At 30.1% G+C, this 25,390-nt stretch overlaps 1 protein-coding gene and 1 long non-coding RNA gene across 20 annotated transcripts; one reads left to right on the forward strand and one right to left on the reverse strand.

Annotated features, from left to right (window-relative positions):
- Nucleotides 1-1,086: 1,086 nt before the first annotated feature.
- On the forward strand, nucleotides 1,087-13,367 carry LOC101267871 (uncharacterized). 19 transcript variants are annotated; one of them, XR_011220377.1, is made up of 13 exons: nucleotides 1,087-1,327; nucleotides 2,666-2,741; nucleotides 3,323-3,399; nucleotides 3,696-3,823; nucleotides 6,143-6,271; nucleotides 6,365-6,437; nucleotides 6,705-6,826; nucleotides 8,229-8,337; nucleotides 10,279-10,455; nucleotides 10,588-10,872; nucleotides 10,965-11,055; nucleotides 11,176-11,304; nucleotides 11,392-13,367. It is a non-coding gene; the product is annotated as an uncharacterized lncRNA (long non-coding RNA). The 19 variants fall into 19 exon arrangements; XR_011220374.1 differs by lacking the exon at nucleotides 6,365-6,437 and having other exon boundaries at nucleotides 1,097-1,327; XR_011220375.1 differs by lacking the exon at nucleotides 6,365-6,437 and having other exon boundaries at nucleotides 1,097-1,327; nucleotides 3,734-3,823.
- Nucleotides 13,368-17,086: 3,719 nt separating this feature from the next.
- On the reverse strand, nucleotides 17,087-21,252 carry LOC101268261 (formin-like protein 6). The gene is made up of 5 exons (XM_004234602.5): nucleotides 19,898-21,252; nucleotides 19,530-19,789; nucleotides 19,220-19,419; nucleotides 18,602-18,843; nucleotides 17,087-18,250 (listed from the first exon to the last, which is right to left on the reverse strand). The coding sequence occupies exons 1-5, from the start codon at nucleotides 21,020-21,022 to the stop codon at nucleotides 17,474-17,476; spliced, it is 2,604 nt and encodes an 867-aa protein (XP_004234650.2). The 5' UTR covers nucleotides 21,023-21,252; the 3' UTR covers nucleotides 17,087-17,473.
- Between the last annotated feature and the right edge of the window lie 4,138 nt (nucleotides 21,253-25,390).

Consider the following 25,390-nt stretch of genomic DNA (forward strand, 5'->3'; position numbering starts at 1 on the left):
AACCCTACCTCAATATGAGATCTAGCCTCAACCCTACCCCTAACCTAATTCTGACTCTAGATATGAATCATATGGAACTCTAACCACGACCACGATCTCGACTTGAGCTTCAATTTTAGTTCTTGATTAAACCTTAATTTAGGACTTGATCGTGACTCCAACCCCGACTCAGGAACAAACCATGAGTTAAGGGGGTAGGTGGAGATGGACTGGTAAGGGTGAGGGTTGATAGTACGAGGGGTTGGGTTGGGCATTTGTGTGTTTTTATTGATCTTGTCAATTTTTTCTGATTATAGATTAGAGTGTAGACATACTATGGTGTAAAAGAGTGTAGACATATATTGTCATCACAAGTTTGATCATTTATACATGAAATTGATTTTTTTTTCCATTTAATTTTAAGGAAAATAATATTTTAATACAATATAATTTTACAGTTGAATAATATTGGCATAAATTTATTTTCAAATTAATTTTGAATAACACATTAAACAAATAAGGATATATAAAAAAAAACCATCCTATAACATTTAATTATTATTGCAATAAAAAATTTATTAAAAGATAGGTAAAATAGCGAGTAAAAAATTATTGCATATATATTATTTATCAAATTTTAAAGATTATATTTTTAATTATATTAAGAAAAAAAAATAACCAAACATCTCGAACAAATACGTAACACTATTTTAATTTGTCGAAACATTTCTTGAATTTATTCCTTTTTTCTATTTAATATAGATAAATATCCTTGTCTTAATATGAAGTAACAAACGATTTAATAATGACATGAATTTAATCTCCCACTAAATAGTAATATACCAATACAAATTTAAAAATTAATACTATGTATAATTTTTATTTTAAAAAATAAATAAGTAAAGAGAAATCAATAATATAAATCACAAATTACTACTATAAATTAGAATATTTTCATATATATATACATGCATCAACTCCCCATATATATATATATATATATTTCCTTATTTAGAAGAGGAAGTTGTAAAGGACTAACAGAGCTCTAAAAATTTGTACCAAGAGAATTGAAAATTGTGCTATACCATTGAACTCTTATTTCCTAATAAACAAACACGTTTACCACATGTGTCCTTCTGCATTCCACGGTATTTTATTTTAATTCTTTGTCATTTTCTATCTCTTTTTTTTCTTTTTTTTTCCATTCTCACTCTTGGTAGAGAAGGAGAAGAAGAGACTTTGAAAAGGAGAAGAGCAAATTGATGAAAAATTAGAGCACAATGATTCGAATTTCGAGCAGGTGCATAATTTAGTGATGAAATTTTACATTTAGCTATCAAAATTGGAGGTAATTTTTCATTTCGATCATAAATTTTGGGTTTCCCTTCCAGTTTTTGGGTTTAATTATTTTATTTTTTGTCTTTAGTTTTTCTGTGTGTTTTAATGTGGAATTGGAAAAAGTTAACAAAATGGGTGCAACAAAGAAAGAAAGATGAAGTAAAAACCTTGTGAGCTTTTGGCGTTTAACTGAATACACATGCATGTACTAATTCACTATTTTGTCTCAATTTCATAGGCGTATATAATATTAGGAAGAATTCAATGAGAATACAGAAAAGGTCTATGCGCAAAATCACTTTTGGTGATTTTCCTGCCCCTTTCTTTCTCTATAATTTTATCCCGTTGATAAGTTTATGAGAAATTAGATAACATTTTTCACTTTTCTGATTCATTATCTTCTGTCTGCTACATATTCTCGACTTATTATTTAACGAATGTTTGATCGATTAGAATCTGTTTGATTCATTTGCATTATCGATTTAGTAGAGTTGTATTCAATTAGCATTTCTCAATGTTAATGTACAAACATTGAGACGCAACTCAAATATTTTGCATTCTCACAAGTCACATGGAAAAAAATTATGAACTAGAGGAGAATCTGCACGGTTCAAACATTGGTCCTAATTGAGAAACAAAAAATAACAAAAGAAGTTGTCACACTAACAACATCCGGTCAAAATGATGTAGACTTTGTAGCTGAACATTAATTAGGTATCAAACATCTATTGCAATGTTTCTTTTCATGAAGTAATAGATTTTATAGAAAGAACAGAAATTAGATCATTGAACATCTATTGTAGTTTTTACTTTTTTATACAACTATTAATTGGGTTGCAGCTTCCTGGTGCCATAGAAATAGGGGTGTAAACATGCGCTTTTAGTACAAAACTTATATGAGCATATGTTTGTCAGTTTGTGCTTGACACACTTGGAGTGATAAGTGGACAAAGAAATTCTTTGAAGTGGCTGAGAGTTAGCAAGAAACCTTGGCCTCTTGGCAAGAGGTTCGTTGTCCCCGTCCTTACTGGTCCGGCCGCAGTACAACACCTGAACTCGAAGCTACGATCATATCCGCTGGGATATGTGGTCATGTCCGACCCATTAGAAGCTAGGAGATCTTTGGTGTATTACGTGATCTTGAAGAAGAAAGCCTGGAGATTTAAAACTTCAAATTAAATTGTGAAATGTTTAGATTATGTGTTGTTGGATTTTATTAGCAAAGTCTTAATGAGATTAATTATCAAATTTGAGGATGTTTGATGAAGAATTAGGGTGCTTTTATCTAAGACTTCAGCTGCAACTTTGAAACTGAAAATTAAGTGTATTATCTTCTGCTATTGTATAGGCGATACCAAGAATATCTTCTTCATGTTCTTCATTTGGTCAAAGCTAAACAATGAATCGAATACTTTAAAGCTCAGGTATTGCTTTGTTCTTCATTGAAAAAAATTAAGAAGGGACAGTCTTTTAATTTTCAAAACATTATAAGTGAAACAAAAGGACTATATTTTCTTTCTAATTTTCAAATTATATTTTGCTTCCAACTGCTAACTCTTTTAGTTTCCAATTGTTGCTCTTAAAAGTTAACCACCATATTTGCAATAAATGTTACTGTTGTCTGACCAACATAATAATTTAAATGAACTTTGAGAAAATAATCTTCTCTGTAGCATACATGGGTCAAAGGCATTGTTACTTGGTATTTCTGTACTGTTAACAATTTATTATTTACTGTTGTTAAAAATGAAATTTATACACCGATAATCACAAAGAGAATCAAGAGGATCAGAAAAGTTGAACATGCCACCGTAGATAAGACTCCTACATTAATAACATGGATAAGATAGTTAAGAGAGATATATGAGGTTGAAAATACACCAGATATAAATATATTTCTCTTTTAGCTATCATGACGCTTTGATCAACATACACCATAGATTAACCCTTTTGTATCACTTATTAAAAGTGTGATTCATGTAGTTGCTTTTTTATCATTGATCAGGCTGAATTTACTGGATTGGAGCTGCATATTATGGACCTAGACCTTTAGTAGAGTTTATGACCTTCAACTTTTCCAAGGTAAGAGTCAACCATAAAAAAGAGCCCAAACTCTTTTTTTTTAGTTCTACTTTTACTTTTACTTTCTCAAATTTTCTATCTTAGCTTTTCTCATATGACGAAATGGTTGTTGCTATGATGCTCAAAACTATACTTATAACATAAACAATGTATAGAGATCAATTTTATATGACTTAGGTAACACATAAAGATTTTAGTTCCTCTTGGAGAACCTGTTTCATAAGTTGTCTATTTCTGTAATTATCAGAATTAGGTCTATTTTTTAACGCTCAGTAAGCTCTATTCTCCATATATAGCTTAACAGGGGTGAACATTCCGTCGAGAGTTATTGCAGATAAAAAGAATTGAGCATATCAGTCGAGATCATGAAATTTGTCCAGAATTAAGTAATTTTCGAGGGCGACCACCTTCAATTATTAATGTAGTAAGTTCGTTTGGTTATAACTTTAACGCATAATAATCTCCAAGAGCATCATCATTATGATTTCACAAAATGTGATAATGTTATAGCTAATTTTGTGTTTCTCCTTACTTTTTAATAATTCAAGCATGTTCAATCCTTCTTAGATAATGACGGCACTCTTTTATTACAAGATATTTAATTTTAAGTGCTTATACTAAAATTTTATCTAATCAACCGAGTGTTCTCTTTTATTGTGCAAATGTGTTTTCTAGTTGACCTCAAATCATAATTGTTGTGATTCATTGCAATACGGCCTGTTTTGCTATGAGCAAAACTGATAGTCTGATACTGTGTTTTATTTCAATCACCAACCATTAGTGGTTAAATTTGTGAATTAGATACTAAGTTATTTTGTGGAGATCACTAATTAATCAGTAATAGCAATTATAAATTTATAAAATGAGTAAATTAAAATAAAGTCGATACCACCCAACTTAGTATCTTATCATGGTTGGTTTGCTTATTCCTGGTAGTATCTTAGCTTGACTTTGTTTTGATAAATACACAAAAAGTGGAATTCGTTATTGGGAAAAAAGGGAATATAAAGAGATAGTTTGTTGTGACAAACCATATTTCATTCTGTAAATTCTCTTTTAAAATAATTTTTACTTCTAAAATAATGAAGGAAAAGGAACTTTCTTTCTAAAACATAAGCAAACTGACCAGGATCCTACCCTCATCAATACTGTGCAACCATCCTCCATTTGTTCATTTTTGCTACTCGCCCACTTTTTCCTTGCTACTCAATTAAATTTTTAACAGAAACCTACGAAAAGCTATAAAAGGAACAAATGTAAAATTGAGAGACGGATGTTACAACAAATAGTATGTTATAAGCCATTTTGAATGTACCATCTAGTGAGTTCTCCCCCAAGAAAATAGTACTAATAACGGCAGAAATGTTCTCTTGTTGCTCTTCCTGTAACTATGCCTCAATGGCCCTTCCCTTGGGGCATGACACTCAATTATATATGTGAACACATTTATTTATGATTGTGGAGGTTAACTGATATAGTTTTCATGTTTTTGATTACCTCATCATCACTTATTTGCACTTGTATAATCTGAAATAAGAAAATTTGATAAGGTAGGTCTTAACTTTTTTCACTGTTCAGTGAATTTTTCTTGCTTATCTTCTCTGTTTGTTTGTTATTTACTTCTCACATCTCATTTTGATGTTGAATATCCATTGTATTTTGGCCTTTCGTTGCTTCTTTTTTTGTGTTGTATTTGGAGCCGCGGTTTGTTCTGTTTTTTCACCAGATTTCAGTCAATGGTTGCTATATGTTTCTTCTTCAGTGTTCCAACATTTAACCTATATGTTTTGCTGTGTTTATTTGGGCTTTTGTTCTTCTCTCTTTTGGATTATTTTTATTTAATGATGTTATTAGTGTACTATATAAACTTGAAAAATCTGCGTTGTCAGCTTCTCATTCTTCTCTTGCTTCTTCTCTGATTTTTCCTCATTTTAGTATGTTTGATGCTATTTGTTTACTTTTTCAAGTGTTTTAACATCTTTTTATGACGCTGAGAAAGGCAAAGAAGTATTATATGTTATTTCTTCACTTATGCGTAGGTCGCTGGATCTATTTTCTTAGCAATTTGCTGATTACATTTTACAGTTTACACTTTAAGTTTACGTTTTACTTCAACATACCCCTCATTTTATCTTACTTTTAGGCTTATGATTTTGATAGTTGATTCCTTTATATAACTTATAACTAAGATTTAAAACTGTTTAAGTTAAATATTTCTGCAGCCCGTTCATTTGACGTTTTCTATAAGATGATTCAAAATTGGATAAAGCTTAAGTTTAATTAGGATTACAATTTATATATACACAATTTATCCTCCTTGCTAAGCTTGATCTATTTTCTTAATTGTTTTTTCTATTGATTTTAAACCCTTGATGCTCATAGTGCATCCTGAACTTTCATTTTTCTCAATGGTTTTGAAGCACATAGTTATGGTATTTCTACATATTTTGGGGTTAAAATTTAAAAGGTGAAGGAGAGGAAATAGTTAAACTTGCAGATGAAGTTTGACTTTTTTCAGCGACAAAAAAATGTTGTTAACTCCAACTTTGCCAGCGTTGTTGTGACTCTAGACAGATTAGAGTGGAGAGCAGAGTTAAAGATGAAACCCTTCGTTTTATGGATATGCAATAGTTCTCTTAATTAATTATTCTGCTCATGCATGATCTTTTTCTCATTAATTTGTAGTATCAACTATCAACTTCTTAAATACTAATTTTTTTTGGCCAATATGATATTTTTGCAGATAATAGATGTGGTCATGTGTTTGACAAAATTCCCCAATGAAGGCAATACTTACGTGTTATGAAAATTGATTAGTTTCAACAGTTGATTGTCTTGGCAGATGTTAATGATGTTGAACTATCTACTAAGGGTGAGTAGATGTTTATCCTCTTGATATCTTTTTTCATTTAGTACTTTTCTAATAAAATTGATAAATTTTACAACACTCGGGTGATTCGTTCAGCAAGAATTTGAGTAGTCGAATTTTTTGGTGTTGCCATGAAATTACCAATTATATCAAAGGCTGAAACCTCAGAGTAAGCTTTCATTGTTGATCTTTTTGTTGTTGTACTAAATTTTCAAAAAAAATTAGCTACTAATATAGTCATTTGAGAGATATATATCTACAAATAAGAGATGTCTTATTAAATGTGACTATATCTGTTAGCACATCAGTGCGTAAGCAAAAGCCTGAAACATATTTCAAAATTATTTATTTATTCATTATGTAAACTATTTGTTTATAACTAGGAATAAGAGTTGTCTTTTTAAATGTAACCAAATCTGTTAACACAATATTACAGGAAAAGAAACACAAACAGAATACAATGGACAACTAATTTAGTCGTTCAGCAAGAATTTGAGTTGTCAAATTTTTAGGTATTGCGATGAAATTACCAATTATATCAAAGGCTGAAAACTCAGGGTAAGCTTTCATTGTTGATCTTTTTGTTGTTGTACTAACTTTTCAAAAAAAATCAGCTATTAATATAGTAATTTGAGGGATATATATCTAGGAATAAGAGATGTCTTATTAAATGTGACTATATCTGTTAGCACATCAGCGCGTGAGCAAAAACCTGAAACATATTTCACAATTAATTATTTAATCATTATGTAAACTATTTGTTTAACTAGGAATAAGAGATGTCTTTTTAAATGTAACCAAATATGTTAACACAATATTACAGGAAAAGAAACACAAACAGAATACCAATGGACAACTAATTTAGTCATTCAGCAACAATTTGAGTTGTCAAATTTTTTGGTGTTTCCATGAAATTACCATGACTTTAAGTTATTTTTTAGTTTAGAAAGTGTTCATAAACATAAAACCGTTTAAAAGCATTTTTGAAAGTCAAAAAGGTACCAAAAACGGGCTAAGAGAGAAGCTTAAGACGTTAAATCTCTCTGTGAACATCTCCTCAAGTTTTGTTCATTTGGGATGCCTTACTGTAGTATTCTTCATGATGATTTAAGGTAAATTTACATGTTCCTCAATCTGGCTAATATGACCAATTTTCTCTTCAAGGTTTATTATATTCATCAAGTCCCTGATTCTAATATTTAAAGAGTTGTTTTAGCTCCTTCTACTTCTTGTACTATGCTTCAACACAAAAACACAAGACCAGAAAATCCACCATTGTTGATGCAACTTCTTCCATTATTAATTTGTCTTGTGAGCTTTATAGTATGAGTAGGTTCCTTCTCTTTGTGCTTTACTGCTTTTATATATTTTTGTGTACGAGTTTGAAATATTTATTTAAAATTTTAAAATTGGGTGAAGAGAGGAATTCTCCTCCCATATCAGTACCAATCAATGAAAAAATTAATATATGAAAAACGATCTCTCTCCCCCCCCCCCCCCACCCTCTCCTACACTTAATGAAAATTAGAGGGAATTAGATGTTCAATGGAGTAACATGAACCATGAGATTTTTTAGCCAACCCTAATTTATTCGGGTTGATGTTATATGCTCTCATTTTGACAATTGTCAAGATTCCTTTATAGGATTATTTGGTTTAATATAGTTTTAGCATCTGAATGTATTAATTCCTTATTATCCAGCTCTATATACGTTTGCATATTAACATGATTATGTTGATTAATAAGATATCAATTTGCTTTCTAATTTTCTCCTTTTCTCTTTGTTGACAATAGTAACATCAAAATTTATTTGAAAAAAATAGTGTTCCGTCTCCACTTCTTCATTTCTATAATCTATTCATTTGTTCTCACTATATGTGACATTGAGCTCTGTTTTATTGATTATTGAAAACTTGAGTCTCATTACTATATGTCAATGATTTTACTTGATTTTTTGCAGGACTCTATCTTTTCTCAATATCACTTACACATGTTACATTATCTGTTTGCCCATACTCAGAACTTCACACTATTTACGCCCAATATCGATGGAGCTTAGTCTTGAAATTGTAAGTTCCTTCATAGCCGCAATAGTGCTCATCATTTGATAATTCATGTTTTACCAAATGAAACATGTTACATTACATTCATTGAAATGTTGTTGGCCTCTTCCAATGTGTATGTGCCACAATTCAAACTTCCAATATCTAACTTCTTAAAATGTTGTGATCTTCACTTCTTCATTAAGGTTGGGATTTGGATCTAGAATGAATATATTTGTTAAGGAATTGTGTTCATTGTTACTGCTCTATGTCAAAGAGTAATTTTATAGCACATTTATTGATATGTATTTCATATATTTATATGTTTGATTCATGGTATGATCTTATGCGCTTATTATAATAATAAAAAATTCTTATAAGGCAACTATTGCACATAGACTATAAATTATTAGTACTTCAACATGAATGAATGTTTGGTTCTATCATGATGCAAGATTGAAATATGATCAATGTTATTTGATGGCACAAATAACTCATCTCTTTCTCACATGTATATGCAAATGCTCTATTCAGATTACAGAATTCACAGTGAGTTAGCTTGTGAGTTAGTTTCCAGGGAATTTGCATGCTATGTACTTAAATGAATATAAAACTGTTTTTACTTTTCTCTTGGTTACCTTTTGCTTCAACACTTAGACCTCATACTGTTGAAGAATGCAGTCACAATTTCAGTAGAACATTGGACAAATTGAAACATGTCAATCACCAAGTATATCTGACCTAGTTCACTAGCAAATTGTTTGGTCCTTTCTAATTTAAAGAATAAGTCTTACTAATTTTGTTATGTCCAGGTAAGAAGATATCTATTATCTCAAGTAGTAATTTATTGATTTTTACAGACATGAAAGCTTTATGTATATATACATACCAACTGTAAAATTAAACTAGGACATGAGAGTTAAAACTTGCTACACGACCATTTTGTTACCTCAAAAATAATATACTGGTTTTCAGTTTATTTTTATATAGTTACAATAATTCTTAATTCTCAAACAAATATTCAAAAGATCCTAAGAGGCAACTTCATAGCAATCACTCAAGATAAATACACAATACATATACTTGAACAAAGATAAGTGATTTCTGCCATTTATATTTTCTACTCCATATTTATGAAGTTAGAATTCCTTCTGTGCTCTTCCTCAATCAATTCATTTAATAATACAAAAAATAAAAGTAAATATAGAAAATTACACCATCCCAGTCTCATCCACAAACACAAATGACAGAAGTTCCAAATTTATATATCTAATATTATTTATAAAATTATGGAGCTCAAAAACAAACTTGGACCAAAGGCTATTCAAATTCTACTGTCAAATATAATAACTTCTTTTTCTGGCATACATCATCAAATTCTACTATCAAATGCAATAATTTTTTCTCTATTTTGGCACAATCTTATTGGCTGCCAAATCCATCAATTTTAAAGAAGACACATGTACTTTTATATAGTATAATGTGTCTACTTTGTATTATATATATATATACACACACACACACACACACACTATTCATCATTACTCATAAAGCACAAATTTGTCATCCTTTCCATCGAAGAAAAAAACTATTGCTCCTTTTCTAAGGTATTTTTTCCCCTTTTCATGTTTTCCCTCTTCCCATTTTCAATTTTTCTTGCAGATTTTAGTTGTCACCAAAGGAGAAAATCAATATGGGACAATTTTCACTTAAAATTCCAATTTTATTACTAGCAGACAAATTTGAGGATATTATATTTTCTAATGTTTCACTAAGTTAGGGATAATTATGTTCTTGCATGTTCTGAATTTCATTACAAATATTCCTATTGTACTTTCATTACAAATTATATACTTTTAGTATGTGGAGGACAATATGTTCTTGCATGTTCTTCCTAATTTAATTGTTCATGTTCATGCAACCACATAAAAGAAAGGACTTTCACTCAATAGTGATGCTATTTTGCAGATACTACTGCTTAGTTAAATATTTCTAACAAACATGGTACTAAGATTGGACATCGATCAAATAGAATTAACAACACGAGATTGGATTTGTAAAATTCAAATTGTGGAAATCCGATGCCAGAGAGAAAGCCTTGACAAGAAATGTAGATTCCAAAATTTGATTTTGGAAGATGAACAGGTGAGCTCATTACATTTAATCTCATGAATATTCTCCTTTTTTAATATTTACCTCATATGAAAATTTTTGTTTTGTTTTACTCTTAGTAAATAGTTTGACTTATTTTCAGATCTCTACAACTCTTACTTTCAGGAATGTCAAATAAAGGCAGTACTGTATGCCGATGAAATTGAACAGTATGCAAAAATGCTTAAACTCGTGAATACCTATCTCATCTATACCGCAAGAGTCAAAATCTCCCAAACATCACACGGCAAGCCGATACATAAATTTTCTGGGTTCTTGACAAAGAAACAGTAATTGAACATATCACACCATCTAATGGAGTTAAGAAACCACTTCCACCACCAACCAAGCTGAGTATCACAACCTTTAACCGCATTCCTCACATGATGCTTGATTCTGCTGTTGAAATCGGTATGTCCATCCTAATAACTTCTACAACAGTAAAATATACCTGCTTACTGATACGCACACTTACAAAATTTCATTCTTTATTATATACGCAGATATACTGGCAATCGCTCTTCGTTGTGGTTCTCAAAAATACGCAGGTCACTGTCATCATAAGTGTCGAGAAATTATCATTTGTGACAATCAGTAAGCACATTTTGCCTTATATTTTTCCATTTAATGAAAATATTTTGAATAAGTAAACACTTTTATTGTTTATTTAATCGTACCATCACTTATCATCTGGTCGTTATCATGGTACTTCAGGAAAAATCAATTTCTCCTCACTCTATGGGAGGATTTAGGAGAAATTGAAGGAAATGAAATCGAAGCAAAAATGGAATAAGAGACGGATCTTATTGCTTGGCAGGAATATAGGAATCTCTACTTTTCAAGGTACATGCATTGAACTTTTTACCAACATAATTAAGATAATAACAAAACGTTATGCAAGCTTTCTGTCTTACAGGGTTGTCACTGCAGATTAGGTACAATTCAACAATACGTGTGGCTCCTAATTACCCACAGGCAGTAGAACTCACCAAATGGTACTCATATTCCATCACTATTCTCTAGCTTTAATTTGCATTTAAAGAACCTATTAAACATACTATTTGTTGTAACAATAGGGCAAAAGAAAACAAATCAATGTTGTTAAGTCGTGCGTCGGACAAAACCACTACCCACCCATTACTAACTAAACCCCACCCAATTAATAATCCAACTATAATATCAAAATCATCATAAACACTACTAAAACACGATGAAATTATAGATTAATCAAAATGACATCCAAAATTATTCGAGTCCGAATCGAAGCCCCAATTAAATTTATGTTGAGCCGCTTATTTAGGAGGACACTTTCAATTTGATTCACTTTCAAGATTGAATTAGAAATTTATGATTAAAGGTAAAGAAGTAATACATCTCGAATTACTTCCTGCACTTTTTTAAAATATAATTTTATAAATATTTATGATTTGTTTTAAAACCATTAATATATTATTTTAAAAAAAATTACCTATGAAGTAACATCACATAATTGAGACGTACGAATAATTAAGATGAACATAGTCACACTTTTAAGTTTATCGGTATTTTTTATTTAGACACTTGAATGTATCACAATTTACTTCTATAAATATTTTCGTCTCAAATTTTTAAAAACCACTCAATTGGCAGTAGCTTTTCTGTTGTTGCATTAATAATGTGAGTAATTTATTAATTTGAAGGGTTTAATTAGTAATGGGCGGGTAGTGGATTGATTTATAAATTATACTAATAAGTTAAATTATAACAAATAGTTGAGCGCATCTTATTTTAAAAAATATTTAAATAGTTTAAATATAAAACCGTTAAATAAGTGGTCAATTTTGAACCAAAAGGTGGATGACAAGGGTATTTTGGACCCAATAGGTGGGTGGGAAGGGTATTTTGGAGCCAATAGGTGGATGGAGGGTAATTTTGTACCATTTTCAATACTTTGAGAGTATTTTAGACCCTTTTCCGTTGTTGAATTGTACCTACTCTGCAGTGACAACCCTGTACGACAGAAAGCTTGCATAACGTTTTGTTATTATCTAAATTATGTTGGTAAAAAGTTCAATGCATGTACCTTGAAAAAGTAGAGATTCCTATATTCCTGCCAAGGATTACAATAGGATCCGTCTCTTTTTCCATTTTTGCTTCGATTTCATTTCCTACAATTTCTCCTAAACCTCCCATAGAGTGAGGAGAAATTGATTTTTCCTGAAGTACCATGATAATGACCAGATGATAAGTGATGGTACGATTAAGTAAACAATAAAAGTGTTTACTTATTCAAAATATTTTCAATAAATGGGAAAATATAAGGCAAAATGTGCTTACTGATTGTCACAAATGATAATTTCTCGACACTTATGATGACTGCGGCCTGCGTATTTTTGAGAACCACAACGAAGAACGATTGCAGTATATTTGCGTATATAATAAAGAATGAAATGTTATAAGTGTTTGTATCAGTAAGCATGTATATTTTACTGTTGTAGAAGTTATTAGGATGGACATACCGATTTCAACAGCAAAATCAAGCATCATGTGAGGAATGCGGTCAAAGGTTGTGATATTCAGCTTGGTTGGTGGTGGAAGTGGTTTCTCAACTCCATTAGATGGTGTGATATGTTCAATTACTGTTTCTTTGTCAAGAACCCAGAAAATTTATGTATCGGCTTGCCGTGTGAAGTTTGGGAGATTTTGACTCTTGCGGTAGAGATGAGATAGGTATTCATGAGTTTAAGCATTTTTGCATACTGTTCAATTTCATCGGCATACAGTATTGCCTTTATTTGGCATTCCTGAAAGTAAGAGTTGTAGAGATCTGAGAATAAGTCAAACTATTTACTAAGAGTAAAACAAAACAAAAATTTTCATATGAGGTAAATATTAAAAAGGGAGAATATTCATGAGATTAAATGTAATGAGCTCACCTGTTCATCTTTCAAAATCAAATTTTGGAATCTACATTCCCCCCCCCCCCCCCCAGGGGTTTCTCTCTGGCGTCCGATTTCCACAATTTGAACTTTGCAAATCCAATATCGTGTTGTTAATGTTATTTGATCGATGTTCAATCTTAGTACCATGTTTGTTAAAAAATTTTAACCAAGCAGTAGTATCTGCAAAATAGCATCACCATTGAGTGAAAGTCCTTTCGTTTATGTGGTTGCATGAACATGAACAATTAAATTAGGAAGAACATGCAAGAACATATTGTCCTCCACATACTAAAAGTATATAATTTGTAATGAAAGTACAATAGGAATATTTGTAATGAAATTCAGAACATGCAAGAACATAATTATCCCTAGCTTAGTGAAACATTAGAAAATATAATATCCTCAAATTTGTCTGCTAGTAATAAAATTGGAATTTTAAGTGAAAATAACAAGTTTAATTTTGTCCTATGTTCTCCTTTGGTGACAACTAAAATTTGCAAGAAAAATTGAAAATGGGAAGAGGGAAAACATGATAAGGGGAAAAATACCTTAGAAAGGGAGCAATAGTTTTTTTCTTCGATGGAAAGGATGACAAATTTGTGCTTTATGAGTAATGATGAATAATGAGTAATAATGTATGTGTGTGTGTGTGTGTGTGTGTGTGTGTGTATATATATATATATATATATATATATATATATATATATAATACAAAGTAGACACGTTATACTATATAAAAGTATAGGTGTCTTCTTTAAAATTGATGGTTTTGGCAGCCAATGAGATTGTGCCAAAAAAGAGAAAAAATTATTGCATTTGATAGTAAAATTTAATGATGTATGTCAGAAAAAGAAGTTGTTACATTTGACAGTAGAATTTGAATAGCCTTTGGTCCAAGTTTGTTTTTTAGCTCCATAATTTTATATTATTATTATTAGATATATAAATTTGGAGCTTCTGTCATTTGTGTTTGTGGATGAGACTGAGATGGTGTAATTTTCTATATTTACTTTTGTTTTTTTGTATTATTAAATGAATTGATTGAGGAAGAGCACAGAAGGAATTCTGACTTCATAAATATGGAGTAGAAAATATAAATGGCAGAAATCACTATCTTTGTTCAAGTATATGTATTGTGTATTTATCTTGAGTGATTGCTATGAAGTTGCCTCTTAGAATTTTTTGAGAATTTGTTTGAGAATTAAGAATTATTGTAACTATATAAAAATAAACTGAAAACTAGTATATTATTTTTGAGGTAACAAAATGGTCGTATAGCAAGTTTTAACTCCTGTCCAAGTTTAATTTTACATTTGATATGTATATATACATAAAGCTTTCATGTCTGTAAAAATCAATAAATTATTACTTGAGATAATAGATATCTTCTTACCTGGACATAACAAAATTAGTAAGACTTATTCTTTAAATTAGAAAAGACCAAACAATTTGCTAGTGAACCAGATTAGATATACTTGGTGATTGACATATTCCAATTTGTTCAATGTTGTATTGAAGTTGTGACTACATTCTTTATGAGGTCTAAGTGTTGAAGCAAAAGGCATTACACACCAGAATTGAGGAGAACGTATGCTCATTTTCAGCCAAAAGCATTCTAAAGTTGTCAAGGATCATTTCCTTTTGTTGCTTCTACTATTCAAACAATAGAAATGGTATTTCTTCTACTCTAAATGAACAGATTGAATTAAGCTCCTCAAAGTGAAACATTTTTTTAATGAAGATCATCCATCTTTGAAGACCTTTCTGTTCTCTTTTTATATAAGCTTATTGTACGTTCTCAATTTTGTTGGTCTATGATTTAGATAAAAAATTGTTTGAACTTTTAACCTCGAACATTCTCTGTCATTATTTTGAAATTAATTCTGATTTTTTGAAAATCTTAAGTCAAGAATAATATTTAGACAAAGGTAATGAAAAAAGAACGAAGTTTTGCCTTGTTGATATATTACTTTCGCGCCTACATATTTATTGCGATTATTATTGTGAAAAATTCAGCCCAAATATGTACGAGTTCCACTATGGCAGTCACACAAAAAAGACATATTTATACGTAGATGAAATTGATCAAAATAGGATAATTTACCAGATATAACAACATATAGTTGACAAAGTTCAACTCAGAATATCTGTTCCTGGTGATGTTCCTTTCTTTTGGATATGTAATATGTTTAAATAAAGATGTTTTTGATGCAAAATTTAGATTTGCAGCAAAATAGTAATAAATGTTCATAGGTGTCGTTGAACTTTTGCATTTGTCTGTGGGCATTATAAAGTAAAATATTGGGCCCATGTTGTGTGTTGGCATTAAACAGTAAAATATTGGGCTCGTGCCATTCCCCTCTAGTATATATATACACGCATCAACTCCCTTTTTCTAATATTGTGATATTCATCACAAATAGTAATTTTAAAAAGCTTCGTACGTGTGAAAAAATATGAAATGTGATGGTATGGAGAAAATAAGTGGAGAAATGGGTTGTAGGTGGTTTATAACACATTTTTTTTTGTTTAATTTTATTTTTTTTACTTAAATACACATTCAAATAAAAGCTTATAGGTAAATCAAATTTAATTTGTCTGATATTTTCAGATTTATATATATGAAAATATTTTCTATTATAAAATGTAATAATTGAGAACTTTAATTAATTTAGAATTTAAAAAATTCTGAAGGAATAGGATAGTGTGTCAACCTCCATTCACTTTTTAGTTATTTTAAAGCAAGTTTTCAGTTACTTTAAACATGTAAAATGGTAACTTGAAGTAAGAAGATCATAAAAGAACAATAAGGGAAAGTATATAATGATAGTTTTGTGTTTGATATAATGACTTCTGTTATCCTATCAACATAGAATTTCTGATATAATTAAATTTGAAATGAGAAAAAATAAACCATTTAGAGAAAGAACAATTAGATATTAAAGGGAAAATGGACTCAAATATATTTGAACTTTGATTGAAATTGTTATAACGATACTAAACTTTAATGGAGCTGCTATTTAACAGTGTATTTTAAAAGTATATTTGTATCCACGTGGACATCATAAATATTGCACCATTTTAAATAGTAATGTGTCCATATAGACACATATATACCTTTAAGATACACTTTTAGAAAGTGTGGCGTAAAAGATTTTCTATAAAATTTGATATCATAACAACAATTTCAATCAAAATTGAAGTATTCTTCAGACCATTCCCCTATAACAATAACATGCATATCAAATGGCATATGTTTTCCTCATTATCTAATTGTTATAACTCCTCATTTGATACATGAACCTTTTCTCAAAAGGAAAGGATATAAATAAGTCAATTCTTTAATGGGATGATATAGATCATTCTTTTTTCAAAGCTTGACGATATATTATTTATTAATATATCCAAACAAAAAGTAGTGGATTCACTAACCAAGACTCATAGATCCGCCCCTGTCAGTAACCAATTTACATTCCAGAGTATCTATCTTCTACCTTATTCATTAGTACTTGTAATACTTTATGTAAAAGGGCTGCAATTTCTTGAGTCAAAGTTCATCTTTTACAGTCATTTGTAGTTGGTTCTTTATTTTACAATTTCTGTATATTTGAAGAATTGATAAAGTTGAAAAAATATAATATGCTTTTACTTTTGTCTTATTTTTCACTTTTATGATTGCAGTGGGGTCTAAATTTCCAACATTCTTTTCGTAGAATCCACTTAATAAAAACCTTTAAAACAGCTGTTTTATCCTGTATGAAACTATAATTAAGACATACAATTCTGTTGCTCAAATGATAAATATCAAAATCTCAACTTTACTATGTATACAAATGATGAATAAATATAAAACTAGCTCTAAACAGAAATTAGGAATTTAATCTCTTTACCTTATAATGATCATGTTGTTTTTGACACTACCCCAGACTCAGAATGCTGCAGCCTCTTATTCTTATGTGCGCGTTACGTGCTTTGATGGTCCATTATTGAGCTGCACGGTTGAATGCTAATCCTATCGTTGTTGCAAATGTAGCCTGTGATGCTCGGATACTCTTAACACGTGGATTGTAACGAACTTTGAGATCCTAGCATCAAGGTGATGAGCTATCGTCATCCCAACTCCTATCTTGTCTCGCGTTGTATCTGTTTAAGATTGGTAATGATGCAGTTGTAGCTATTCTGAATGATCTGGCAGCACCAACCATTGTTCTATCCTGCATCATTCCGACATCTTTGCAAACGCTATCCAATATGCAGAGGAAGTCTCTTACAATCAGAAATATTCTGAGAGGATGAGCTTCTTCTTTGGCAGCATCACCATGGAAATATTCTGTTACCTCTTTGACCATCGACAAAGCTTTTCTTTCTTCTGCCTTGATCCTCACAATACCATCTTCAGCCTCCTTTAGAAATACTTTCATTGACTCAAAGAACTTCCCTTCCATGCCAGTCTTTTCAAACTGCAAAACCGACCTAACTTTAACAAGTCCTGCCTCAAGCTTTGATACGTAGCCACTTAAGACATCCGAGTCCATTCCTGCTGCTTTTTTGACATTGCAAAGTTCTCTGCTTAATCCGGCAACTACCTGCAACCCTTGCTCTTTGAATTTGATATTTGATGATAAATTAGCAAGGTTATTATCGTCCGAACTCAGCCCTTCTGATCTTATAATCTCCTGAACCACAAAGTGAAGCAACGTTGTCTTTCCATCTGTTCCCTTAATATCTATTAATTTCAAAAGAGTTTCCAGTTTGAAAGCTCTTGCATCACCACGATTAGTGCCAACATTCATGCGGTTTCCTGCTCTCAGAACAGCTTCAAGGAGTTTGAAGAATAGTCTGCTGTTCTTCAGTTCTTGACTTGCTTCCTATTGAAAATTGTCAATATACATGGCTCAAATTTACAAGTGTCGTAAAGATTCTTCATCAATAGACATTAAAATCAAATCCAAATTCAGTCACAACATTACTCATATAAAATTTTCCGCATAGTTAAACTTTGGGAGATCAGTAAATAATGAATGTGTCTCATCCTAATCAAAGTCAAGGACGGAGCCATGTGGGAGCAGCGGGTTGGTGGAAAAGTTACACTATATATTCAATGTTTAATTATTTTCCATGTATAAATAGAAGATGTTGAATCCTCTTCATATTTTGAACTCCCTCAATAAACATTCTGGCTCCGCCGCTAATCAAAGTAATATATGTATGAGCAATACCTCAAGTGTCTGAAAAGACTTCCTCAAATCCTTTACTTCAGCATCAAAATTTGCTCTATATAGCATGGCTTCTACTCTTTTGAAGGCAAATGGAATATCAAGAATAGCCTTGAGGAATCGTTCTGCTGACCCTAATTTTGAAGTATCCCCATTGTAATCTCTTAGTTTTATCTCTTCTTCCTTTGTTGGAGCCATCTTAACCAAACTCTCGAGAAGTTCAGGCCCCAATCCTTCTGCACTTCCTGTTGTCATCAAAATACATTCTCATATATATAAATTTCGAAGGAAAATGTGTTTCGTGAGATATACATTTTCTGGTGTTTGGTTTACTAGAAAAGGTAAAAAAAAATTCATTAGAAGCTGTAAAAACGAGTCATTTTCCTTCCGAGAAAAGTAAAATTTAAACTTCAGACTATCACTTGATCCAACTACTCCATAGATATTATTGTCAAACTCAAACGACTCATCAACATACTCTACAGTTTGTTAATATCATTATGAAATCCTTAATATATATATATATATATATATATATATATATAAAGAATATTTTCCACTAACCAATCAAACGTCGGAAAACAACTTATATAATGCAGAGTAGAAAATTTGACATCATACCATCTAAAAGGGCTTCAGAGACTTCATCCTTTGTTACATTCAATGCTCTCAACATTATGGCAATGTTCTGTGATTTTTTCGGGTCAAGAACTCTGTTCTCCTTCTCAACCGTAGGACGGACTGGTTTCTTAATGACTTCATTTGTTACTGAATTTACAGAATTACATCCAAAGAGTAACTCCATCATGTCTTCATTTAATCTGGAATACATATAAAGGATCTTTATGATAAATGCTAATCTTAATATTCATATGTGCAGACGCTCTTATTCTTAGTGAAAACAAATGAAGCAAAATAAACATCAACTTACTGGAAAGAGCTCGATTTCAATTGATCCCACACCGTGGCTCTTTCAGAAGTAGCTCGTACTTTGTCCCAATGTAAAGGCTTCAACCTGGGCTTTGATTCATCAATAGTCTCAGTATCAAGCATAGCTCCTCCATTTTGTTCTTCCAAATGATTTATCTTCTCACTCACAACATAACCTGATCTTGGTGTGGGACTACTTGATTGGGGCTTGACAGATGAAAAACTTCTTTGTGGTCGTGATCGTTCAATAGAATTGGTGATCTAAAAGCAAAATCAATACTTTAAACTCATTTTCATATATACTAATGAATCACAAAATAACTCTCCGATATCTAATTCAAAGAAATATATGTAACATAACTCTCTTACTCTTGAGCCAACTTTGCCTCCGAGTGCTCGAGAGGTTGATAGTGGAGGAGGAGGCGGAGGCGGAGGAGGAGGAGGAGCTGAAGCTTTTGATGTCACTTGTAATTGGTTGTTTGGTGATTTGAGCCTGGACATATCTGGTGGTGGAGGTGGTTGTGAGAATTTCACCCTTTGTGGTACATAAGTTAGTGTTGGCTTCTTATGTTGCTGCAATTGTGATGGTGGTGGAGGAGATCGTGGTGAAGTTTGCTTAACTGATGGTACAATTATGGCGCGTTTTATATCAGGGGATGAACACGAAAGAGACAATCTAGGAGATGTTCTCTTTGAATGAGGAATCGAGTTATTTGATCTCGTCATTATACTAGTACTACTAGCACTAGTGATATTATATGGCTTGTAAATTTTGGTTTCATCGTCGTCTTCAGATGAATTTATTATTGCAGGAGGATTGAAAAATGTAGGGTTATTTCTCAATGAGGGAAGTGGTTGGAGTTCTGGACTTGGTCTATATCTATCTGATTTCTTAGGAGGACTCAATTTCCTATAAGGGGAAGCAACAATGGAGTGATTAGTTTGGGTTTGTGAAGCTGCTGATGGTTCAACAGTACCAATGTAAAGAAAATTAGAAGGTGGCATTCTTGATTCTTCTTGAAAACTATTGTTGCCAACAAGTTTTTGGGTTTCATCTGGGTGTTTTGTTTTGTGTTTGTAGATGTAAAATCCCAAAGCAGATAACATACCAAGAGTAACAATTCCAACAGAAACTGCAATTGCATATTTCTTGGTTGGGCTTGTTTGTTGAGGAGCAATTGAATTGTTTCGTGAAACTGGTGTCCCATTTGGTTGTATTTGTTGTTGTTGTTGTGGTTGATCTGGGGTTTGTACAGTTGGGACTTCTGGGAAAAATGGGTGATCTGGGGTAGGGAAAATGGGTTCAGAATTGATTTGTGGTGGGGGTGGGGGTGGGGATGATGAAGTAGATGGAAACAGGGGTTGATGAAGAATTCTTCTAGTGGTTAAGGGATTAATATCAATGAGATGTTGAATTTGTGTATGTTCTGCTACTGTAATAGTGATAAAAATTAGCAGTGTTGATAAAAAGTTGCAAATTGGATGAGCTCTCATTGTGTTGTTTTTCTTCTTCTTTTTCTACAATTCATCTTCTTTGTGGTTTTTGTTTCCAAAATCTTGAGATGGTTGAGAGAAGCTTCTAAGAGCAGCTACACTTTTAAAAGGGGGTGTGGTGGAATCAAGATTTGTGCTTCTACTGAATTTTGGAATAATAACAATTATTATTATTATTATTAAAATTAAAAAGAGATTTTGTGATGGGGTTAAAATTAAAGGACCACGTTGATGTCCTTTACAGCTTGTTTGGGTGATTTATACGTATTGTTTAGTAATTTATTGTATTATATCGTATAATTTTGAGAGTTAAATGATTAAAAACATATTAAATTATTACTTTTTCACAAGTTTTACAATTTGACTATTCATTATTAGTGGCATAAGAATGAATTTTTTTGGGCATAATATATAAATATATTTTTTAATTTAATTTCAGTTTACATATAAGTTATTTAATTTTAAATGTGCACATATAGATATTTAAATTTGTATAAAGTTGAACAAATAGACACACAATTCCTACGTGTCACAATACACATACAACATAAGTTTTTGTATTGGATTTCAGGTAGGATGTTTATATTTATTTGATCAATTTTATATAAATTTAAATGTCTATTTGTGTACACCTAAAATTGAATGACATAAATATAAAATAAAATCAAATTAAAAAAAATATTTATGTATTATATTTTTTTTAAGCGGTATCACCATCAAAGGGAAAGAATGATATCAAGAATGAAAATTAATGAATTTGAAGCCCCATTGATAGCTTTGTGAAAAAATATTTTTCTTTGAAAATATAAACTTTAGTTAAATTAAAAAGATTATCTATTCTTTAAATTAGAAGAAAGTATAACATTGTAAATTAAACCACTCAAATAATAGAGTAATAAAGGATTGCGGACAATTATAATTAATTTAATGAATCTTAAATTAATTATAACAAGTAAATAGAAAAAAAAATTATTAGTATGAACATAAAAATAGAAATTCAAGCATATAATAAAAAAAGTTGAATAGTAAAAAATATTAACATGACGTGGAGATTCGAAATGTCGAGTAACAATGATTGATGAACAAGAAGAAAAATGAAGAAACTCACAAGTCGCAAATATACAAATAGAAGGATTTAACGGTTCAACACTATTTTTATTTTACTATAATTCTAATTGCATAAAGTGATTTGAACTTGGCCAGATCGGAAAAATTCTGTCTTTTTAACCACTAAGTCAAGGGTCATACTTGTGTTAGAAGAGTCAAAAGTTAATATATACATATAAAATTTTAAAAACTGATTAAATATACATATATATGCGATGTCGTTTTTCAACGAAGTAGGTTCATGTGAACCCACTGGATCCTTTGCGAGCCCGCCCTTGAAAGCACACATCGATGATAAGTTGACTAAAATATATTTTCACGTGATAAAAAGTGTCTAGAAAGTAGAGACCGACTAAACATCGAAGTGTGTTTTAATCTACAAAAAGTGATAATTTAGGTTATGAAATTCATGAAATATAGTCAGTCATCAGTTGAATGACCTAGAATTGATTATCCATCAATGTCTTCTGACTCGAGTCTATCGTATATGATTTGCCTAGTGCAGTTTACATTCACTGTATGATTTGCATGCACTTATAAAATGAGGATTTACCTAACGATCACAAGGTAGTCACCACTGATAATATAGCGATTATGAGTTATTCCTGAATTGCAAAAAAAAAAACAATTTATTTAGATTTCTTTTAAATCGTCAACATCAAATTAAATTTTCTAGAGTTCTAGACATAGACTCTCAAATTTAAATACTTACAAGTGATAGTATGGAAAAAAAGGTTGCCTTGCATCTAAATTGAACGTTACTTAAAATGCATGTATTAATACTCCAAACTAGCTTTGTCATTTAATAGTGGCGACTTTGTGAGTATAATTTATTTATTTTTTTCATAAAATAAAATAGAGAGTAGCCCACATGATTAATTACTGTACCGTCAAAAAGCTAAATCTACCCAACCATATTTTCAATTTTCGTACAAGGGCGTTTTGTGGATAATTTAAAAATTGATAAAATTTATTTTTAAAAGTATTTAATAAAATATATAAAATAAGTTAAAAAGTATTTATCAGGATAAAAATAATTTAAAATAAGTAAAAAAAAAAATTCTTTCTACTTTTTACGTTTTGACTTAAAAATCATTTTTATTTAACTCTTTACTTTTTACTTGAAAATTACTTTTTAAGTTAATTCAAACGAAATAATTTTATATTCTATCAACCTACGTATTTCTTATCAACTAAGTTATTTGGCCTGGTTTCAAATCAATTCGTTCATTAAAAGATTGTTATAATTTGGCCTAGTTTTAAATCAATTCATTTATTAAAAATGTTATAATTGGAACACACATCGATTCACCTATTTATTTTTTTGTCCTTACAATTATTTGATCTAGTTTCAAATTAGCCGTTTATTTAATATTGTTATAATTAAAGCATGTACCTTTGACCTGATTTCAAACTATTTGCTTACTTAATTGAACTAGGTAAATTACCTTAATGATTATAGTGAATTTATTTTGTTGTCGTTATAAATCTAAATCTAAGAGGTAAAATATAAATTTTAAATATTATATATCAATATAATTTTTTTTTTGGATCAGTTACAAAACTCATGACAATAAAATTTATTTTGAAGCTTATTTAATTTAAAATTTGTGTTATAAAAATATTTTAGGGAATAAATTATTTCTATCAAAGAAAAATTTATATATATTCAAATATCCCACTCGAAAATTTTAATAAAGAATGAAACACAACCCGTAGTTATCCTATAAAAAATGATTAGATGGTGTTCTTATCGGCCTATTACTATAAACTTAAAATAAAATAATAGAAAAGTGACTCTAAAAAGAATTTTTTTTGTCAATTACTCAAAATTTAGAGGGTATTTGGGTTGATTTAAAAACTGATTAAATTTATTTTTTAAGTTAGTTTTTTATTTTTTAAAGTGTTTAACAAATATAAAAAAGTAAAAATAAATTTAAAATAACTTAGAATAAGTTAGAATTATTTGTTAAGATAAAAAAAAAAGACTTCAAATAAGTTAAAAATAACTTAAAATTAATTAAAAATAAAAAACAAGTCTCCTATTTTTTATCAACTTTTTATTTATGAGTCGAAAATACTTGATCCAAATTTTAAATATTAACCCTCTCCCCCACCACAACAGAGAAAACAAAAAGAAATACCATTTCACTTCAAACTCTCGAGGATTATGTAACAACTTTTATACTGCAAGAAACAAGATTTATTTTTTGGAAATCTTCAAACGTAAACCATTTTTGAAAATATTTATGTCAGCTAGATTAATATATATTTGGCAAGAATCATCATACATAATATATTAATCTTATATAAAATGTAAAAAAAAAGGTTTATGCTTAAGTATAAATTAAATTGTAAGTTTATATACAAATTACATGCAACGTGGTATACACATTTTAAAAAATAATAATGTAGTTTCTTTTTTTTCCTTTAAGAATAAATGACATAAATCTCACTTTTAAGTTGTCTTATTCCTATTATTCTTTGCTAGTTTTACAAGTTTCTAAAATCTCTCATTTTCGTATCAGATTAATGTATCAGTGCATGCGCATTAAATTAATATATTTCGTGCATCATATTAGTGTATCGTATATATAAGATGTATATCAGATTAGCGTATTGTGTATAAAATATAATGTATCTTACTTAACGATTAATATATCTGACGTATCAAATTAATATATCAGCACTTATATTATCGTATCAATTTGAGAAATTATTGTAACTATAAAATTTCTGTCCTTTGCCTTTTTTAATTGCCACATAAATCAATAATTGAGAGCCAATACAAAGTCTTACAAAATTGAAGAAATGGGTAGATTATACGTGCTTTCAATTATAACAATGTTAAATAAGCACTTTATTTGAAATAAAGCCGAATAAATCAATAAACTTGAAGAAATAGATAATTATTTGTTGCTTCAATTATTACAATATCGTATAAATGATTAATATAAAATTACATTAGATAATCCATTAAAATGAAAGAAAAGAATAAACTAATTCATATTAAAGTTATAATTATAATAATTATTATTAAAAAAAAAGAATTTAAGTTAGAAGTTGAATTAGATAAACACCTTTTATACATTAATTTATTTTCTAAAAATGGTTTTAAAAAAAAAATTACGTTTAGAATCAACCTGTACAATCTCTTTACTTTCATAACTTATATTCTAACAATATCATTAATCTTATGACTTTAACTCACTATTATCATCTTCATTACTCTTCTTTTTAATAATATCTATTATTACTATG

The sequence above is a fragment of the Solanum lycopersicum genome, chromosome 3, assembly GCF_036512215.1.
Source record: "Solanum lycopersicum chromosome 3, SLM_r2.1".
Taxonomy (NCBI): domain Eukaryota; kingdom Viridiplantae; phylum Streptophyta; class Magnoliopsida; order Solanales; family Solanaceae; genus Solanum; species Solanum lycopersicum.

Coding starts and splice junctions, on each gene's coding strand:
- LOC101268261 (XM_004234602.5), bottom strand. CDS start 21,022: ATGAGAGCTCATCCAATTTGCAACTTTTTATCAACACTGCTAATTTTT. Junction 19,790..19,897: donor GAGGCAAAGTTGGCTCAAGA/GTAAGAGAGTTA, acceptor TTTTGCTTTTAG/ATCACCAATTCTATTGAACG. Junction 19,420..19,529: donor TTGAAATCGAGCTCTTTCCA/GTAAGTTGATGT, acceptor TATGTATTCCAG/ATTAAATGAAGACATGATGG.